Source organism: Pelecanus crispus, chromosome 2 (genome assembly GCF_030463565.1).
Source record: "Pelecanus crispus isolate bPelCri1 chromosome 2, bPelCri1.pri, whole genome shotgun sequence".
Classification (NCBI taxonomy): domain Eukaryota; kingdom Metazoa; phylum Chordata; class Aves; order Pelecaniformes; family Pelecanidae; genus Pelecanus; species Pelecanus crispus.
In genome coordinates, this window is record NC_134644.1 from 163,314,803 (window position 1) to 163,332,736 (window position 17,934).

General features: G+C 41.7%; 1 protein-coding gene across 2 annotated transcripts in view; it reads left to right on the forward strand.

The window, feature by feature from the left end:
* The window catches only part of NSMCE2 (NSE2 SUMO ligase component of SMC5/6 complex), a 134,534-nt gene that overhangs the window by 22,974 nt on the left and 93,626 nt on the right, over nucleotides 1-17,934 (forward strand). For both annotated transcript variants that reach the window (XM_075705915.1, XM_075705916.1), the window contains exon 3: nucleotides 5,523-5,629. In XM_075705915.1, the coding sequence (XP_075562030.1) occupies nucleotides 5,523-5,629 (107 nt within the window). The remainder of the gene's footprint in view (nucleotides 1-5,522; nucleotides 5,630-17,934) is intronic.

A 17,934-nucleotide genomic window follows, 5' to 3' on the forward strand; every position in this document is an offset into this window, starting at 1 on the left:
GGGCCGCCTAGAGTAGGTTTCTCTCATTGGTGTCATTTCATTTTGTAAGACATACCTACTTTTCACTGGAGTGCTGGTATCTAGGTGAAGGTATTGGTCTGTAAAATCACTCATGCACACTTGGTCTCTAACTCTGTGTATATGAAAGCCTTCTATGCAGGCAGAATGGCTTCATTAGGGGACAGTGAGGAAAATCCAGCTTGAAATACTCTACAGCCCAGTTAAGGCATTTCCTGAGAAGTTGGAGGTTTCTTTAGGACCAGTTTCAGCAGTAAGCAGCTTCTGACTGTTACGTGGAGGGAAATTTTGCAATTACTGCCCCGAGTTCCCCTTTACTCCACCAGTTGCCATTCCCTGTATGGTTGTTGGCCCTCTAATCAGCAATAATTTTTCTTCTCTTATGAATTGCAGTGGTTAGTTCCCTATCCAAAAAGCTCTGTGGAGATTTTTGGGCATTCCACTTTCAACCATTTTTCTGGTTGAGGTGAGGACACCTGCATTCAGGAGATCAAATTGGTTTTCTCCTGTCTTTTGCTGTTCCTTTGTATTGCTTCTAATTTATTTTAGTTTAGAATTTTCTGTACTAGCATTCTGCTCTTTTTGCAGCCTAATAGATAAAAATATGTTACAGGTCAGGGAGATGAGATTTGGAAAGAAATCTCCTTCAGTGAGAGTTTTCTGAGGAGCTGTCCATGTATCTGCAGGAAAAAAGTGAAGATGCACCCTCAGTGCTGCAGAAGCAATCAATCTCCTGTTTAAGTGCCTGTTGGTCTGTGTAGTCTGGAGGACCATGGCAGGGTTCAAGTATATATAGACAGAGGAGGGAAATAAGACAGTGGTCTTCTGCATAGGTCTGTGTCCTCTCAGTACCGAGTATCTAGACAGTAGAGGGACATCTTGCTACTGTCGTCTCCAAGTGTTTTGTGAATCTATTTTTAAAGATTTGTGGATTGGTTGATGGCTTTTTTCAAGACGTATTGTCCAACTTGAATTACCACCAGTTTTGAGTAGACCAAAATTGGAGGCGCAATTGGGTGTCTTAGCACTTTTGGTTTTGAAGATGAAGTACTTGCTAAAAACAATAAAATGCTTATCTGTATCCTGAATTGAGAACATACATTCTCCTCCAGAAAATGGAACTAAATCAGGGAGTTGGGGAGCTTGTGTTCCTCCGCTGTCAGCTATAACTTGAAACCTGCTGGCAAAGTGTGTATTTTATCTGTTGCTGGTGCATCGGAAGACAACTGCCTACTACTGCTGTTGCTGTTGGCTCAAGTGACAGATGTTTGTGCTACATGTGTTTTAAAAGCCTGAAATCTACTGTCAAAATTTGTAGGCAATGGTATACCATTCCTCTTCTGCCTTGAATGATGGGAGAGCTTGACACAAAAACTAGCATGTAGCTTTGAAAGTCAAAGCAACCTAATATGTAGTGCAAGAGGTAGAACTGACAATGTCCTGTTTTCTTTAAATTGAAAGTTTGACTTTTGTTAGCCAATACTGTGAAGATATGAGAGTATATATATACTTAGGTTAATCCATGTTGTATGTGCTTAAGCATTCATTTTAAGTATTGTTGTATTTGTAGGCTTAGAGCCTTCCTGTAATTTCTTGGTTTTCTAGACCATTTCGTGTTTGAGATAGTCTGCGGTGGAAGTGAATGCTTATTTGAATTGCTGTGTATTGGCTGCAGGACAGCTGTAATACCCTAAATAAGCAAATACTGATGTTGTAACTGTTGCACAGAAAAAGAGGTAGTTGTGAAAAATCTTTAGAAATTTTGCTAACTTGTGGATGTATACAGGGAACTAAAGTAAACATGAACTCAGATGTTAGAAGGAAATGCAAGTTTTGGATAAATGGGTGGCATTTTAGATGGGTGTTAATATAGGAAGTATTAAACCACCGCTGACTTGACTCTATCCTGTTGTTGCAACTTCTATTTTAACACTGTGGGGTTCATGATACCTACCCAGCCCTGATTGATTACAGTTTGAATCAGCAGTAAGGCACCTGAGCATGATCAATTTGGTCTCTTATGGGAAACAAGAAATTGAACTCTTGCTAGTCTCTTTATGTAATTTTGTTCTTTAATATTTAGGGAGGATTTTCAGAATAATACCCCTGTTTCCATTATAAAAAGAGTTCATAAAGTCATGTGAGCTGGAATTCATAATCATGAAGTGTGCATATTCAGCCAGCTAATTTTAACATGATGCACATGGGCCTTTGAAAATGAAAATTATGGCCTTGAACTGGGCTTTCTGTGAGTAAAAGATGTAATATTGCAAAATGTATAATCTCTGGGTGGTGAGGGTAAGGACTTGTGGAGAAATGCTTACTAAACTCAACATATTTAGCCTAGATAACAGGGAGACTTAACTACAGTATGCAGCTTCGATGGTATTTTGTGGCAGTAGCTAAAAGCATATGCAGAGAGTTTGGAATGCATTCCTTAGATATGAATTAGAAACAAGATTAGGATAAATTTTGATTAGATAACAGAAAGGCACTGATGCAGCATTTGCAAAGTGTTTGATTTTGGTGCTGAGCTAGGTTGCTGGCCTGCAGAGTGAAAGGTTTGAGTAGTTTGGAGAGTTAGCTGGCTTTGTAGCTGAAGTCTGGCTGGAGGGTATTCAGCGGATAATGTGGTCACAGTCTGCTGGAAGAGAGACAGTGCCTTGAATCCCTTTACCATGAATCTCTACTGCCTTCCTCACAGCTGAATAAAAGTAGCAGCGGAGCTTGCAGAATGGATAATGCACAATGCCTTTTGAATCTTTCAAAAGCCTGATACAAATATTGATTCTTCTTCTTCATATTATAGCCCTGTTAAACTAATGGGTTGGTGGGATTTGGGAGAGTGAGTTGTGGGATGGTGGTGAGGAGAGGTAAGTCTTTGTTTTCTAATTTCTTGTTCCCTAGTAAGATCAGGTTGACTGGTGTGTTCTCATTAGTCTATGATGGAGTCTGTTGTAAGGAAACATTGAAGATGCTGGCATCCCTGCCTTGGTGCGCTATAAAACTTTACATTGCCATACAGTCACCCACAGCTGCTCATCATGTGTACCCAAGCTCTGCTCTGCATCTGCTCCTTGCCAGGGAGGGGCAGAAGTGCTCTTAGCTCATCAGAAGAAGGGAGTGTGGTAGGAGCAGAAGAGCCATGCACAGCAGGTTATTGCAGTGTGTAATGTGGGGCGACAAGTGTTTTTTAAAGGCAAATAAAATAGCCTGTAATGTAAGTTTTCTTTTAAATCCTGTTTAGGAGATGGGGAGGTGAGTGGCTGGGAACAACATGGGAGATTTCCTCTTAGCTCTCAGCACCTTGGACTATGAATTGAACTGCAGATAGAAAATGGACTCTAGTATCTGTCAAAGAGCAGAAATAGGGGCTGGACAACAACTGACCTATATATAGTCCTTCAGATCTATCTTTATGTCCATAATGCCTTGAAGGGCAGGCTACAATCATGCGTTAGTGATACATTCAGTGACTTCCAAGTATGTATAACGTACTTCATGTGCATGAAAGAACAGCAAGGGGGAAACAGCAGTGAACATCACTGAGACTTAAAACAGGCTGGTGGATGGGTGGAATGGTCAGTATATGAAGAATGTAGGGCAGGATGTAGTTACAGATAACGTCCCTCTTGCCTGAGCTGTGTTCTGCCTCTTTGTCTGAGCTTTATTTTAATGCATCTCTCAAGTTGCAACACTATTATTCTTTATCTAAAGCTTTTTTTAACTTTTAGGAAAGATGGCGTTAGTACAGCTCTCATGGTGTTTAACAATGCACTTCTCTTCCCCTAAAAAAAAAAAAAAAAAGATTTAGGCCACTGTAGTTTCTTTATGTCGTGGATATGATTCATTTTGGCCATGGGAGGAGAATGACAGTTAACTTGCTACACAAACCTTTCCTGTGATTCATGGAGTGCCATTTGTGTCAGCCTTGAAGGAGGCACTTCATATGGTTCCTAGCAGGAAGGAAAAAGAGCATGATCATAGTTACCAGATAGGATATAGAAATTGGGTGGGAGGGAAGGGAAAGGGGAGAGGGAAATGCTGATTATTCAGAAGAAAGTTGCAGGAATGCCAAGATTCTGTCTGCAATATCCATTCATCTACTTAATGAAAAATGGATACATACCAAGCCTATATATAATTAAGGGAAACATCATGACTGTAATTGCCATGTTCACAAAATAGTATGGGTTATTATGTAACTTTTTTGTGTAAATATATCTTAGCGCTTTTCCTTCTGTCTCCTGGATTCATCACCGTTTCATATGGTATGAAGCTCCTACCCCCGAGTGATGTGTTTCAGCAACAGTTTCAGGTTTTGCTCTCAAGCTAAGACGGCCATATACAATGCTTAATGTTAGCTTTCTGCAGAGACAGATTTTTGTGCTCTAACATACTAATATAGTTAGCAACTTAGGAAGTGCACTAGCTTGCCAGATCAGAAGACATTTTCCTTTCTTCACAAAAAAAGTAATTTAAAAAGCTATACCATGATTTTCTTCCTAAAAATAACAGCACAGATTGGCTACTTAAACTGCTTGTAAAGAATACTCCATGAAATGACAACCCCTAATGCTGCACGGCAGACTTTGGGGCTCTTTTACAGCTTCCAGCTGTTTTCTCTATACCTGGAAACTGCAGGGTAGGAATAAGCAGGGGTAGGAGTAGAAACTTATGTTTCCTAATTTCTTAATTTCCTAAATGGGTTAGGGGCACGTGGCTGGCTGTCCTCCCGCCCTTGGCAGTATTTGGTGTGGTACGTGCACCTGTGTCAGGAGATACAGCTGTGGCTGTTCAGCCCTGTAGCGTCTATGAAGAGTCCTTACCAGTTAAGCAGATGCACAGCAACGTTAGGATGGGAAGGCAGAGTTGTAGCTAGAGATGAAAGGAGTGAAATTAGGAGGAATGCAGAAGAGAATAAAAGTGGATGTGAATTACTAAGCACATGTCCTGTATTCACTGATTTTCACTGTCAATTAAAATTTCACTGCTTGATTTACTAATGCTATTCAATCTTCCATTATTTCCTGTATTATAAAATGCCTGCTCTGTTTTGATTTTGCAGTAGTTATGTTTATTGGGGATAAGGGGTCTAATTATAGCTGTGAACTATACTGTACTGAGAGGGCATTTAAGTTTCTTCTGACTATTTCTGAGGCAATGTGATGAGTCATGAAATATAACTTTTGCAGAAAATATCCTGATTGCCTAATGACTAGGTGTTGGTAGATGAAATTACACACACTCTCTCTTGTTCACATGAAACCAGGGAAGTGTCTTTCTGAGTAAGCTGTTTGTTCAAGTTACCCAAGAAATATCAAGGTTTACAGTTGCAAAATAGGAAAAAAATATATATCTGAGGAGCTTGGAAACACCTGCTGTGCCTTACAGATGCTTCAGAAATTCACAGCATTAAAACTTGTCTTCATATCTGTAAAGAAAAGATGCTGCCTGAAAGTCATACAGCTGATCATCCATGTACAAAATATTTTGTTTTGCAGATGATGTGGAGGATGTTAACAGTATGGAAAATGTCATGTTAGAATATGCTGCAATGGACAGAGAACTTAATCATTATATGAGAGCAATTGAAGAAACAGTAAATCAGGTAAACTGTCACTTCTATTAAAGTTATGAAAATATAACCTTATTTAAATATTGTCTTTTAATAGATACAAATGTTACCCTAAACCAAAACGTAGTTGGAAAGACAGATCTTTGACAGGTATAAAACACTAAAGTTGCCAGTACAACTATTATTTTTTCTTCCTAGCTTGGCATGCAGCGTGGTAGAGTCTCTAATTCCTCCCCACCAAACTCTTGCACCAGTTGGAATGTGGGATGAATAGCGCTTTGGGAATGACTGAGGACCGGGTGGTTGACCCACCACGGTCTCAGATGAGACCTGCTTCTCGTATTGCGGAAGATGGAAGCTGCATGATGAACGAGGCAGCTCATTTCAGGAATAAACCAGTGGTTGTGGCAGCGGGGAACGGATGAAGCCTGGTTTCCAGTGTCTTCCTGCCACAAGAATTTGCTGGTGCTTAATAAAGGGTGAGCTTGTTAGCTGTTCACTCAGTGGACTAGGGTCTCGGTTGCTACCTGGCCACTCATTTTTGCAGGAGCTGTCGCGTTTCGGCGTGTTCAGGGGGTCTCTAGCTCGGCGTTGAGCGCGACCGCGGTTGCACAACAGGTGCGGGGCCAGTCGCGCAAGCTCCTTTTCCTCAGCAAACCGGGCTCCGCGGCGGACGGCCTGGCTTAGGCCGCCGGTTTTCGGAGGACTTCTCCCTCCCTGCCTTTGGCGGGCGGAGGGCGACGGGGCACAAACCCCCTTTACGCCCCCGCTGCGCCCCGAGGGCCGGGGCCGGGGCCGGGGCCGGGGCCGGGGCCGGGGCCGGGGCCGGGGCCGGGGCCGGGGCGCGGCGGCGGCGCTGGCCGCCAGGGGGCGCCGCGGTGGCGCTCCCGCGGGCCGCGCTCTGGGGCGGCCGGGCCGGGCCGGGCCGGGCCGGGCCCCCGCGGGGCCCCGCCGCCTGCGCAGAGCCTCTGCGGCCCGGCCGCGCCCGCCGCTCCCGCCCCGCTGCCGGCCGCTCCCGCCCCGCCATTGTCTCGGCTTTCCTCTCGGTCGTCGTCCTGTCAGCCCCTTGGAGTCTGTGTCCCGGGCTCTGCGGAATCCGCTCAGCTCTGTAACCTTGTTACCGCGGGTCCGGCGCGCGGCTGCTTTGTCCGCGTGCTCCCAGGCTGTCCCCGGCCGCTCTCTCGAGCAGCTCCCTGGTGGTCTCCGCTCTGCTCATCGCAGCCTGGCCGCTAGCAGGCAAGGCATCGAAAGTGGCGGCTCCGCAGCAGATCCGGACATTGAAAGAGTCAGTCTCAGTGCAGCCCCTGCGTGATCACTACGTTTTGGGGCCACATCCCGCTTGGAGAACGCAACTTTCGAAGTAACCTATTTTAGTGTCTGCAAATAGACTTTTTAGGTGTCAGCTTTGCATGGGTTTCTCTAGAAAAGGCAAAAAAGCAAATCCCTGATTTGTCCTCAAGGTGTGAAATCTGTGTTTCAAAGCATGAAGGTAGTAGAGCTTTTCAATTAAACCTGTCTTCCTATTATCTTGCTATTGGTTTTTGCTATTCTTACAAACAGGAGAGCAAAGCAATGCATTTGCCACTACTTCTATTCTGAGAAATGCCTACCTGGTTTTTATTTTGTAGAAAGGTTTTCTTTTAATAAATTTTTAAAATCATCCTGAGTCAGATGCTTAATTGAAAAATCTTCATTCGAATAATACTACATGTTTAAAAGGAGTTGAAAACTATGTCTACATCAGCAAATGCTGGACAGCATTAAATACAGTCACTGTTCCCCATGCAGTCTTTAAATACACATTTCAACTCAGATGTCACCATAATTGCAGACCTCCTAGTTTATATTTGTCAGAAACTGGATGGATCAGAACTTTTCCCTTTTATTTGGAATATTCATGATTTTTAAAGCTTTCCTAGTAAAACATAACATAGTCCTCACATCATTGGAGATTAATGATATATACCCAGACTTGAGTGAAACGTAATAGGTTTATATTTTGATTGTAAGCTATTAATGAATTGATGTGTTATTGTCATAATAGGAATTTCAAGTAATTTTCAACAATGTAACTTCTTTCATTATTCCTGTGTATCAGCAAAACACTTTCTTCATCCTTAGGAGTATAAAGAGTGAGCCTCTGCCTTCACCAACAAAGCACTCAAATCCTGTTGACTTCAGATGCATTCACTCATGATCTTTTTAGTTACGCACAGGTTTAACTGCTTGACTGAAGTGAAGAAATTTTTGTGGGTTTAGGTAGGGCGATGATACATTCATGATTTCTAGGATTAGATTCATTAGTATCTGTTGTGTGCATATCTATGCTTGCGTGGAAAAAAAAAAAAAAAAGTCCTGGAAGGGTTGGTTTTAATTTTTCCCCTTTTTCCCTAATGTAGGTCATTTGTGTTGTGTCAGAGACTGCTCTTTGCTTTGCTAAAACAAGCTCCTTCCCTGTTCTTTCATTTCTAAGGTTTTAAAAATGCAGCTCCAAGACATTTAACACATTTAAGAGTCTATGTGGATAATAAAGTCAGTAATGGCTAATCTATTAGCCTCTAGCCACACTTCTCCTATCTCTCTTTCCTACCTCGCTCTAGGGAATTTTCTGTACTTTCCACTGCCAGCATCCTGAACAAACCTTTCTGAGTAAGAGAAAGAAATGTATATAAGCTTCTGCAGTAGAACAGAGATACAATCTGGTGTCTAAAAAATAGCAGCTAGTGCTTTGTTCCGGAGGATAGCTACATACCATGCCTCTAGAACTGCACAGCATATCTCCAGTTACCTGTCAGAGACAGCTTAAAATTTCCTTCTGGGAAACAGGTAGCGTTGTTGAATTTAGGACTGCACCTGGAGGTAGCTGTAGAAAGGCTTGGGTTTAAAATAGCCTCCGCTGGCTTGCTCCCTGGTTCCATGTGAATTCCTTACCTGAGGGCTTTCTCTGGGGAGTTGCAGCAGGCCATTCATTTTCACAAGCAGACTGTTTTTCATATACAGTGTTAACAGTATTTGTCTCAAGCTGCAAAACACATTTTATCTGATTATTTTGTGAGTTTGTATGTTGTCATTTTTTCTGGTCTGTAGTTTCTTCATACAGCAGTGAATCTGAAAGTATGTTATAGTCTGTGTTTCACCTTCTAACTGCCTGCTTGTAGTGAATGTCCAACTGGAAGTTAGCAAGATAAGGAGACAGCAATAGTTAAAATTCCTGATTTATTATTTTATTATGTTTACCTTTAAATGACATTGACAAAAAGATGATATTGTACAACAGAAGTATGTAATGTAAATAACTAGGAAATAGCATGAGATATAGTCACATGGTTTTAAAAGCCAAGGTTTTTTTGTTGATTTAGGCTGCAGCAGATGGAATGCAGAAGGTGAAACGTGTCAGCATCCTCTTCTGGTTGAATCAGCAGCCTGTTAAGCAAGAAATGAGCAATTGAATCACAGTGTTTCCAACAATAGGCTGTGGGAAATCCTTTGTCCGTGGAAACTCCCCGTGCCACTGGATTTTCTTGTACCTGTGTAATGACTGGACTTCTGCTGCTGCTTTTTTCATTTTTAACGGGTATTTTTAAAATAAATTAGACAACATTCGGGTCCTTTCCATGCAAAGTCCAGGCAGCATTCTTATTTTTAGTGTAACAGCAACAAAAGACTGATGGAGCTGGAGTATCTCTTGCGGACTGCTTTATACTCCTGAAGTGGACCCAAGTGATCGGGACCCAGGCTGACTTACCCAGTTCAAGTGTCCCCCGCGCCGGGAGAGCTCTCAGGTGGCCGGTGCCAGCATGTTGTGCCTGCTCTCTCTCTCCCCCACTCTGCTCTCTAGATTAGCAGGGGTGTTGGCAGTGGACGCTGATCACTATCTCAGCTTTTCAAGCATTTGGCTTGTTTGGGACTGTAAAAGCTGGGGTAAATTTTCTGAAGTCCCCAGACTTCTCTAAATAAAATGAATCACAATGTGTTGTAGGTCTATGTAGAGAACAAGGAAGACATAACTAGCTTTCTAATGTTGCATTATTCCCACCTCTTCTCTTCTCCTGCAGGGAAAGAGAACCTGGGCTATTTTGTTTCTTTTGCACGTGAGAACAAAGCGTTGAATGTGGTAGTGGCATCTCTGGCAAAGATTGCTTAGTACTTCCTCTTGTAAGTTACTGCTTTGCCAAACATCAGTCTGTCTTGCTTGAATTGTGTCTGCCTTTTGCTAAGCCTGAGCGCTGTGAGGGAGGATAAAATCTAAACCTGAGTGAAGTGGAAGAAAAACATAGGGGATGTGTTTAAGAAAAATTTTAAGAGCCATGTTAGGGAAGGACTGAGAGTGGGAAGAGGTAAAGGAAGGCTTGGGAATCATGAGGTCATATAGACAGATGGGGAAGAGACTGGTTGAAAGAGTGCTAGGAAGGAGGTGGTGCTGAGCTGGAAGAAAAAGATGGAAGTATTAGAAGTTGCGTTGGTGCTTGGGTTTTATCCCTACTTCTGCTACCACTTTCCCATGTTGTTCTAGGTGAGTCTTTTCTATCACCATGTCAGTGGCTGCTGACATCTTTGTTTTCTGATTGTCCTGCATGGAAACTGATTTGAGCAATTATAACTGTGAATTAGATCAAAGATAATTATAGTTTGAACACAGGAAGTGAAATTAAACGTGTTCTTTGTTGGGTTTTATCTGCAAAACTACATACAACAGATGTAGGTGTGCATCTCGTATAGGGGTTGGAGTCTGGATGCGTCGGTCATTCATGTCTCTGTGACTTCGCACCTTGTCACGTGTTCAGTCTTCCTTTGGCAAAGATGAGTGCACCATGTTCCTTATACAAGAGCGGTTTTGTCTCTACAGAATATACAGGAGCTACTCTTAATTTGTTTCATATTTTTGATAATAGTTCCCTTTAGACTACTAAGTTCATTGGTCAGGGGATAGGAGGGGGTGTTTGTTCACTTTGTCAGTAATTTAGAGCAGATTACTTAGTATTGGGATGTGTAATCTTCATGGCAAGGTGTGTAGGTTTTAATCCTGCAGAGGAATAATACCCTTCAGTGATGTAGGTCATATTCATTCCATGTGTGCAGCTTGTGAGCGATCTAAGGAGCATCTGCAGAAAAGGAAAGGATCCTATTTAAAACTGCTGTACAGGAAAGTCCATGGGCTATGTTTGACTCGCAAACTATTTAGAAGAATTCCAGTTTCTTCACTTAAAACTCGTAAGATAATGCTCTAGTGACATGGAAGTCTTCCTTGGTCTCAAAAAAACAAAAGGAACTTAAAGATAACAACTTTGTTACTTGGCTCTGCCAACATAGCTGTGTTGGCTGTGGGTCCTATTGTAGAAGGTTCTGCCAGTATATCCAAGTCATCTCTTTTGACAAGGCAAACTAAACCAACAAAACACTTTCTGTAGTGGTAGCTCCACTTGCAGTGTGGGTTTTGAAGGAATAGTAAGGTCAACCAGGGGATGTGATTCCACCCAGCTCCCATCATCCTTGGTTGCACAGCTATGGCAGCTGTGCTGGTTTTGGCTCAGATAGAGTTAATTTTCCTCACAGTAGCTAGTATGGGGCTATGTTTGGATTTGTGCTGAGAACAGTGTTGATAATACAGGGAAGTTTTTGTTACTGCTGAGCAGTGCTTACACAGAGTCAAGGCCTTTGCTGCTGCTCACCCCACCCCACCAGCGAGTAGGCTGGGGGTGCACAAGAAGCTGGGAGGGGACACAGCCAGGACAGCTGACCCCAACTGACCAAAGGGATATCCCACACCATATGATGGCATGCTCAGCATACCAAGCTGGGGGAAGAAGAAGGAAGTGGGGGACGTTCGGAGTGGTGGCATTTGTCTTCCCAAGTCACCGTTATGCGTGATGGAGCCCTGCTTTCCTGGAGATGGCTGAACACCTGCCTGCCAATGGGAAGTAGTGAATGAATTCCTTGTTTTGCTTTGCTTGCGTTTGCGGCTTTTGCTTTACTTATTAAACTGTCTTCATCTCACCCCATGAGTTTTCTCACTTTCACCTTTCCGATTCCGTCCCCCATCCCACCGGTGGGGGAGTGAGCGAGTGGCTGTGTGGGGCTTAGTTGCCGGCTGTTGTTAAACCACGACAGTCCTTTTTGGCACCCAACATGGGGTTTGAAGGGTTCGAGATAATGACAGGTTTGATTAGAACGTGCTAGAACTTATAGCTGCTGTTGCTGTTTAGTTATTAATTGGCAGGCTCGTGTGCTTGCCATGGGGCTTGCTTGCCTTACTGTATATTAGAGTCTAGTGCCTGTTAGTGGCTGCTTTTTGCTTTCACTGCTTGCTGTACTGATTATCATCTTTCTCTGCTGTGCTTGGGAACTGATGTGATGACCAAGTCCAGTCTGTGTGGCAGGCACTGACAGTGTCATCAGTGACCTCCGCTGCCTGTTAGAGGCAGGGCTGTGCTTCAAAATCAGATTGTCACTTAGTTTTCTGTAGGGCTAAGTAACCTGAAGACTATGAATCCCATGGATTGATTCAGGACTCTCTGCCAGTGACTGGGTGTGATACCCATTACAGTGTTGTCAGTGAAACAATTTTTGACATGGAACTTCCTAGTTTCATGGAACAGCCAGCCTTGTTTGGTGCCGATGCTTGTCTTAATGAGCACTTTGCTCTTTTTTCTTCCTGCTGCACTGTGATGACAGCATGTTTTAGGGCAAAATCCACTGATTATATCCATATCTGCAACTGTGACCTTTACTGTTCCAGCTGAGTTCAGAGCATTTTCTCTGATACGTGCAGTGGATCAGTGCTTCTTGATTCTGAAATCTTGTATGCTAGCCATGAAAATTTTGGGACCTTCTTTTCATCAAAAAAGTCCTCTGCTACACAGAAACAGCTCAGGAGGATGTTTGTGAAGTCTGCTACCATGAAAATGGGTTTAGTCAGATGGATATATCTTTACTTGGGCTGGTAGAAAAAATAACAGAGCTCTTGTAGTCTTTCACTGCATTTATTCTGACTCTATAACTGTAGAAGCCAGTGAATCTATCTTGAAGTTCACTTGCAGTGTACTGAAGTGCACCATCAGCAGCAGCAAGTCAATCGCCTGGTGAAACACAATGTACCTGTGCAGTGTCTTCTCTTCCATCAAATAGTAAATAGATTTCTGGAGAACTTGCTTCATCTGTAAATTTTTTGTTACCAATGGATGTCTTCTTGGCTGTTACTTTGGTACCTTGAATGCTAACTGGAATTGCTCTTTACTGCTTGTTTACTTGCTATCTACTAATGAAACCAATTCAGACTGATAATTCATCTTACAGAATAAGCAAAATATGGACATTGGATCAAATCCTTATCATGACTTGGGCAGGATAGTAGAGGAAAATAATATGTGACTCTATAGTTTTGCCTCTGCATATATATATAATGCCATAGGGCTTAATAAAACATTTACAGGCAAACTTAATTCTGGCATTTACTAGCTATGGAGTTCTTTAACATTTTAAAGTTTCTTCAGTCCAATTTCTTTGATACAATTTATAATCAATAGTGCAATGCTTGCTCTGTCCTACTGCCGTCTCCAAACAGTAATTCAAACAACATCGCACTGTTGTAGGCATGTACTCTATTTCCTGCAGAAACTGGGACGAGGATGCATTTCAATGCATTTCTAATATTTACTTTCTAATATTTACTTTTTTGTGTCTGTCTCTGTATGTGTTGGGCTAAGCATTTGATGGAAGCTGCTTTTTTATTTTCCCAGAATTAGTGAGCTATATGTATAGTTCGCTACAATAATATGCTAGAGTCCACATTTGATGAGCTGCAATAAAAATATTTTTCTAGTAAGCAGTATATGAAGAAGTAGGAGTAGTGTTTGATTTTATGTGGGTTATATAGCATATCCTCAGTAGTGTGTCTGAGTGTCTCATAGCAAGCATAAAAACATGTCCTGCTTTTTGGAAACTAAACCCTGGAAACCCTTGCACATGAACATAGGTTTATTTGACTTCACTGTGGTTACTTACATTTGTCAAGCTAAACATTTTCCTAAATATTTGCAGTGTCAACACTGCAGTTGCTGAAATGGCCCTTGGCTTGTGTGGCTAGGGCTGAGGCAGCAGGGGCCACGACTGGTTAGCAGAGTGAGCATTTAGGTGAAAAGAAATGTTCTGGACCTAGGACTATCACATGGAACTGGGAGCTCTGCAGACAGGGTGGCAGCAGGGATAGTATTTAGAACAAAAGTGCCAAAGAAATCCTCAGAACCCCATTGTAATTTGAAAACCGTGTTTGTTAATGTTGGGCAGCAGTGCTGCCCAGTAGATAGCAAACTAGCCTGGGATTAAGGAGGACTGGATACTATTGTCAGGTCTACTAGCAGCCTGTGTGGTTGACCTTGACAAATTGTTTGACTCTGTGCCTTGGGCTATGGTCCTGTGTTCATTAATACCACTTTTGTGCAGTACCAAATCACCTGGTAGCACATTCTCATCAAATAAGCCAGAGCACATGATATCATGTTTATACTGGCTATGTGCCGGTTGCAGAAGGACAGACGCTACCTGATGGAGCATAACTGTGCAAAATTAGAATTGGCAGAGTGGGTTGCACTTAATCAGTGCGTCATGCATCTGTGGTGTTTTTGATCTTGTACTAGACATACTGAAACTGAATTTACTATCTAGTTCAACCACGATCTCAGTCATGTGGACAGCATCCCAGATCTCTGTCTGTAAAGAGATTTTTTTTTTTTCTACCTCAGTATTTCAAAGCAATTTGAATTCAGTTTTTTAATTATTTTATTTTAATACTAAGGATTGTAATTGGCAGTCTGAACTGTTTCTGGAATTCCAGAAGGTCACAACAGAGAGCAACTGAAAGTCTCTGTGGTTTGGATCCCTGCTTTTCTAGGCAATGTCTGCATTTCAGAGTCAATATGTGTTAACTCTGTCTGGCTTAGCTTAGCCTAGAGGAAGAAGATAAAATTATGAAATGTAATGAGATTGGTAGGTGTTGAGGTAGATAGCCAGTGCAAATTAAAAGGCCATCTTCATCTCAAATAATAAATTATTATTTTTTTTTGTTGATGAAACTTATTACTGGAAACACTGGAGTTGTAGTTTCAGTTGATCAGTAGTGAAAATAGTCTTTCAAATTAACCATCTCATCTAGAAAGATCCTGCTGACAGTCCAAGAATTTAAATGCTGGGGCCAGAGGGTGGGGGGAAGGACTAAAGGCTGGATGATTCTCAGCAGTAAGGGTTTTGACTTGAAATTAATTTTTCCTGTTAATTGAACACACCCAAGCTGATCAGTGTCTTTGGGGAGGCAGTTCTGGAATGCCTTCCATAAAATGTCTCTCTCCAAATGTTCAGTGTTGTTTTAATTACTGTAATTGTTTCCAGAAATTATATGTGTATGTTGGGTACATGTCGCTCATTTAAAAACATTTAATCTTTCTCCTAGTATGTTTTTTAACTGACCTTATAAATAAAAATGTTCAGTCACACAGATTTGTCCTCTGCAAAATTCTTAGCAACTTTATAATGAATCACAGATAAAATGTTGCTTACAGCATTAACTAGATCACACTTTTTTGTGGCTGCTAATACCATGGATTTGTTTTTGTTAAAGAATTTCAGTTAAGACGGGCTTAGTAGAAGTTGCTACTCTCATTCCTAGCTTCCTCATAAATTATATTAGTTGGGACTTTTTCTTGTTGAACTATCCAATAGTGTGCATAAGCAGGAGTGTGCATGCAACATTACATGTAGTTTAGAATGCACCAAATTCTTGTGACTTCATAGTATGAATTGTTCTGAATGTTTTGACTTTTACAGAACTGCATATTTAGGGCCTCTGTTAAAATGGAAAGGACTGAAGGTTTGTGGAGCATTTGTTTTATTTTTTGATGTTGGGAGTTACGAGCAGCTTTTTGATGTTTATTTCATTAAATTATATAATGGGTTTCTCATGATTTTTAACACATGCACTCAACCTGTTCTGCAAATGTCGAATTGTCTGTCTTTCTCACCTTTCACATTGCTCCCGTTGATGGGAGGTAGTGCTTTGATTTAAAAGAAGCAGCATGACTTCTTTGTGTTTGTGATTTGCTGCAGTATGTAACTATGCCTGTTTTAGTGCCTACTAAAATTAAAAAAAAAATCTGCTTAACAATACGTATGCATTTTATTATCTTTCCAACTTGAAGCAGAGATTTCAAAAAAAGACCTAAATCCTGCCAGAAATCAATACGAGATGTCACGGTATCTCCCAAATGTGGCCCCATTGTTGATAACCTACTGTGAGGCACAAACACTGTGCTTGATAATAAGGGTTGGCAAGTTGGACTAATTTCTGGGCTCTCATCTTATTTAACTGAGCTAAGTGCATAGCCTGAGTAAGCTGATTTAACCAGCCAAAGTATTTCTTTTATCCTTAGACTGGTGTGTTAACACTGACAGGGAATGAAAAATATTTTTAAAAACTTTAAGAAAATAAGTGTGTACATCAGATACACTCCAAACTTCTTTGTAAAGTGTAAAGTTCCCACGTTAATGTGTACTCACACACACTATGCCTGATAAATTCCAGAAAAACAGAGAATTGAAAAGCTCAGTGATGTTGCAACTGTTAACTCTTCTGGCTCTTTTCAAATGTTGGTGCATTACTGCATTGCCACTGCTTCTGTGTGAACAATTCACAGTGTTTATTCAACTAGATACTCATCCTCTGTTCAAAGCAGTTACGATGCTATTTTTTCCCTAGCAGACTGTTGTGTGGGGAGGGGATAGGCTAGTAAGGGCTTGGATGCAATGGTGAGTTTACAAGGGTTGCTGGGAAGGTGGCAACTCTAGCAGGGAAAACTTACGGGGTGTGGTTTTGTGGTGTTTGATAATTCTTGTAATGATGAAGTGTGGGCTGTAGATGAAATGTTTCTCCATGGATATTTTTATGCTTAGTTGGAGGTGATCAAGGGATATAGGTAAAGGCTGGACTGCACTAGAGGCAGTTTGGTCCAGTTCAGTAAAACAGGGCGTTTCTGGACTTAGCTATTAACAACCCCACTGTATGTCCTTACTCCCCGCAAAACAACCCCACCTTCCCCCACTGCTGTCTGTTAAATTCCACTAACTACTGGAGCCACAGCCCTCATCACCACCTCTTCTCCCTGGAGTCATGCTGATTATGTTCAGTTTGGTGGGCAGCTCCTCTTCCTCTCCCCTTGCTTCCCCTCTTACAGCCTGCTTAGGCTTTAGAATCTCTTTCTCGTCTTCTTTTGACCAAAACCAGAGTTGGCTGTTGTTAGTCGGTGGTATGCACTTGGAGAAGACTTATAGAAGCATTGCCTTTTCTCCCATCCACAGCAGTGCGTTATATCTCCTGGCAGACAAAATCTGGCAGAACAGTGGAGATCCTGTTGAACAGTGTCTTAAGAGAATCTGGCCCATCAGTCGCATTTGCACAGAGCTGCCCCATCAATTCTAACGACGTATGTCTCTGCTAACCCTGTATGAGCTAGTTAGACCTGAGTATAGCTAGTCATCCTTCTTAATCTACCAGTTAGGTTTGCATATGCCTGGCCTCCTTCGTCAGTCAGGCTTGTAAACATATATCGGACAAATCCCATCAACCAGGTTTATATGCACAGCATAGATAACTATAGTTGTAACGTGTATTACAGCTCAAAGTGAGTTTACACTTGGCCATTTCAAACCCCCACAAAACTCAAACCCAAACTCCTTATATCAGTCCCTCCTTATACTAGTTCTTTTCAGTACTTATTTGTCTGTTAAATTTTTAATAGAAGGACAGTGTTTTATGGTAAGGAGAAAATCCAGCTAAAGGAAAATGCACCTATAGAGAAGCACAGGTGTGGCTTTACTTCTGTTCAAAGAGAAACTGTCAGTTAATTCAGATAAGAGGTGACTATAATAGCAGTGTGTAGTCATGGATGGAACAGAAGTGCTTGTTCACAATGTGTCACATAAAAACAAAGAGCAATTTAATGAAATTATCCAGCAGCAGGTTTTAAACCAACAGAAGGAAGTAACTTTTTACACAGTGAATAATTACATTTTGGAATTAATTGCCACAGGATGTTATGGAGACCAGAAGCATTAATGGGTTCAAAAAGCTTCTAGACAAATTCATGGAAGAAAAACTCATTGACAGCTATTAGATGTAAAGATTCAAATACAGTCACTGTCTTGGGAAATCCCTAAACTGGAAGACGCCAAAAGTAGGGAAAATATATGGTGCAAAACAGGGGAAGATCTTTCTATTTGGCGTTCTTGTTATACTCCTGCTGTGGCTTTTTGCTTCTGCCACTTTCAAAGAGGAGAGAATACGCTGGATGGAT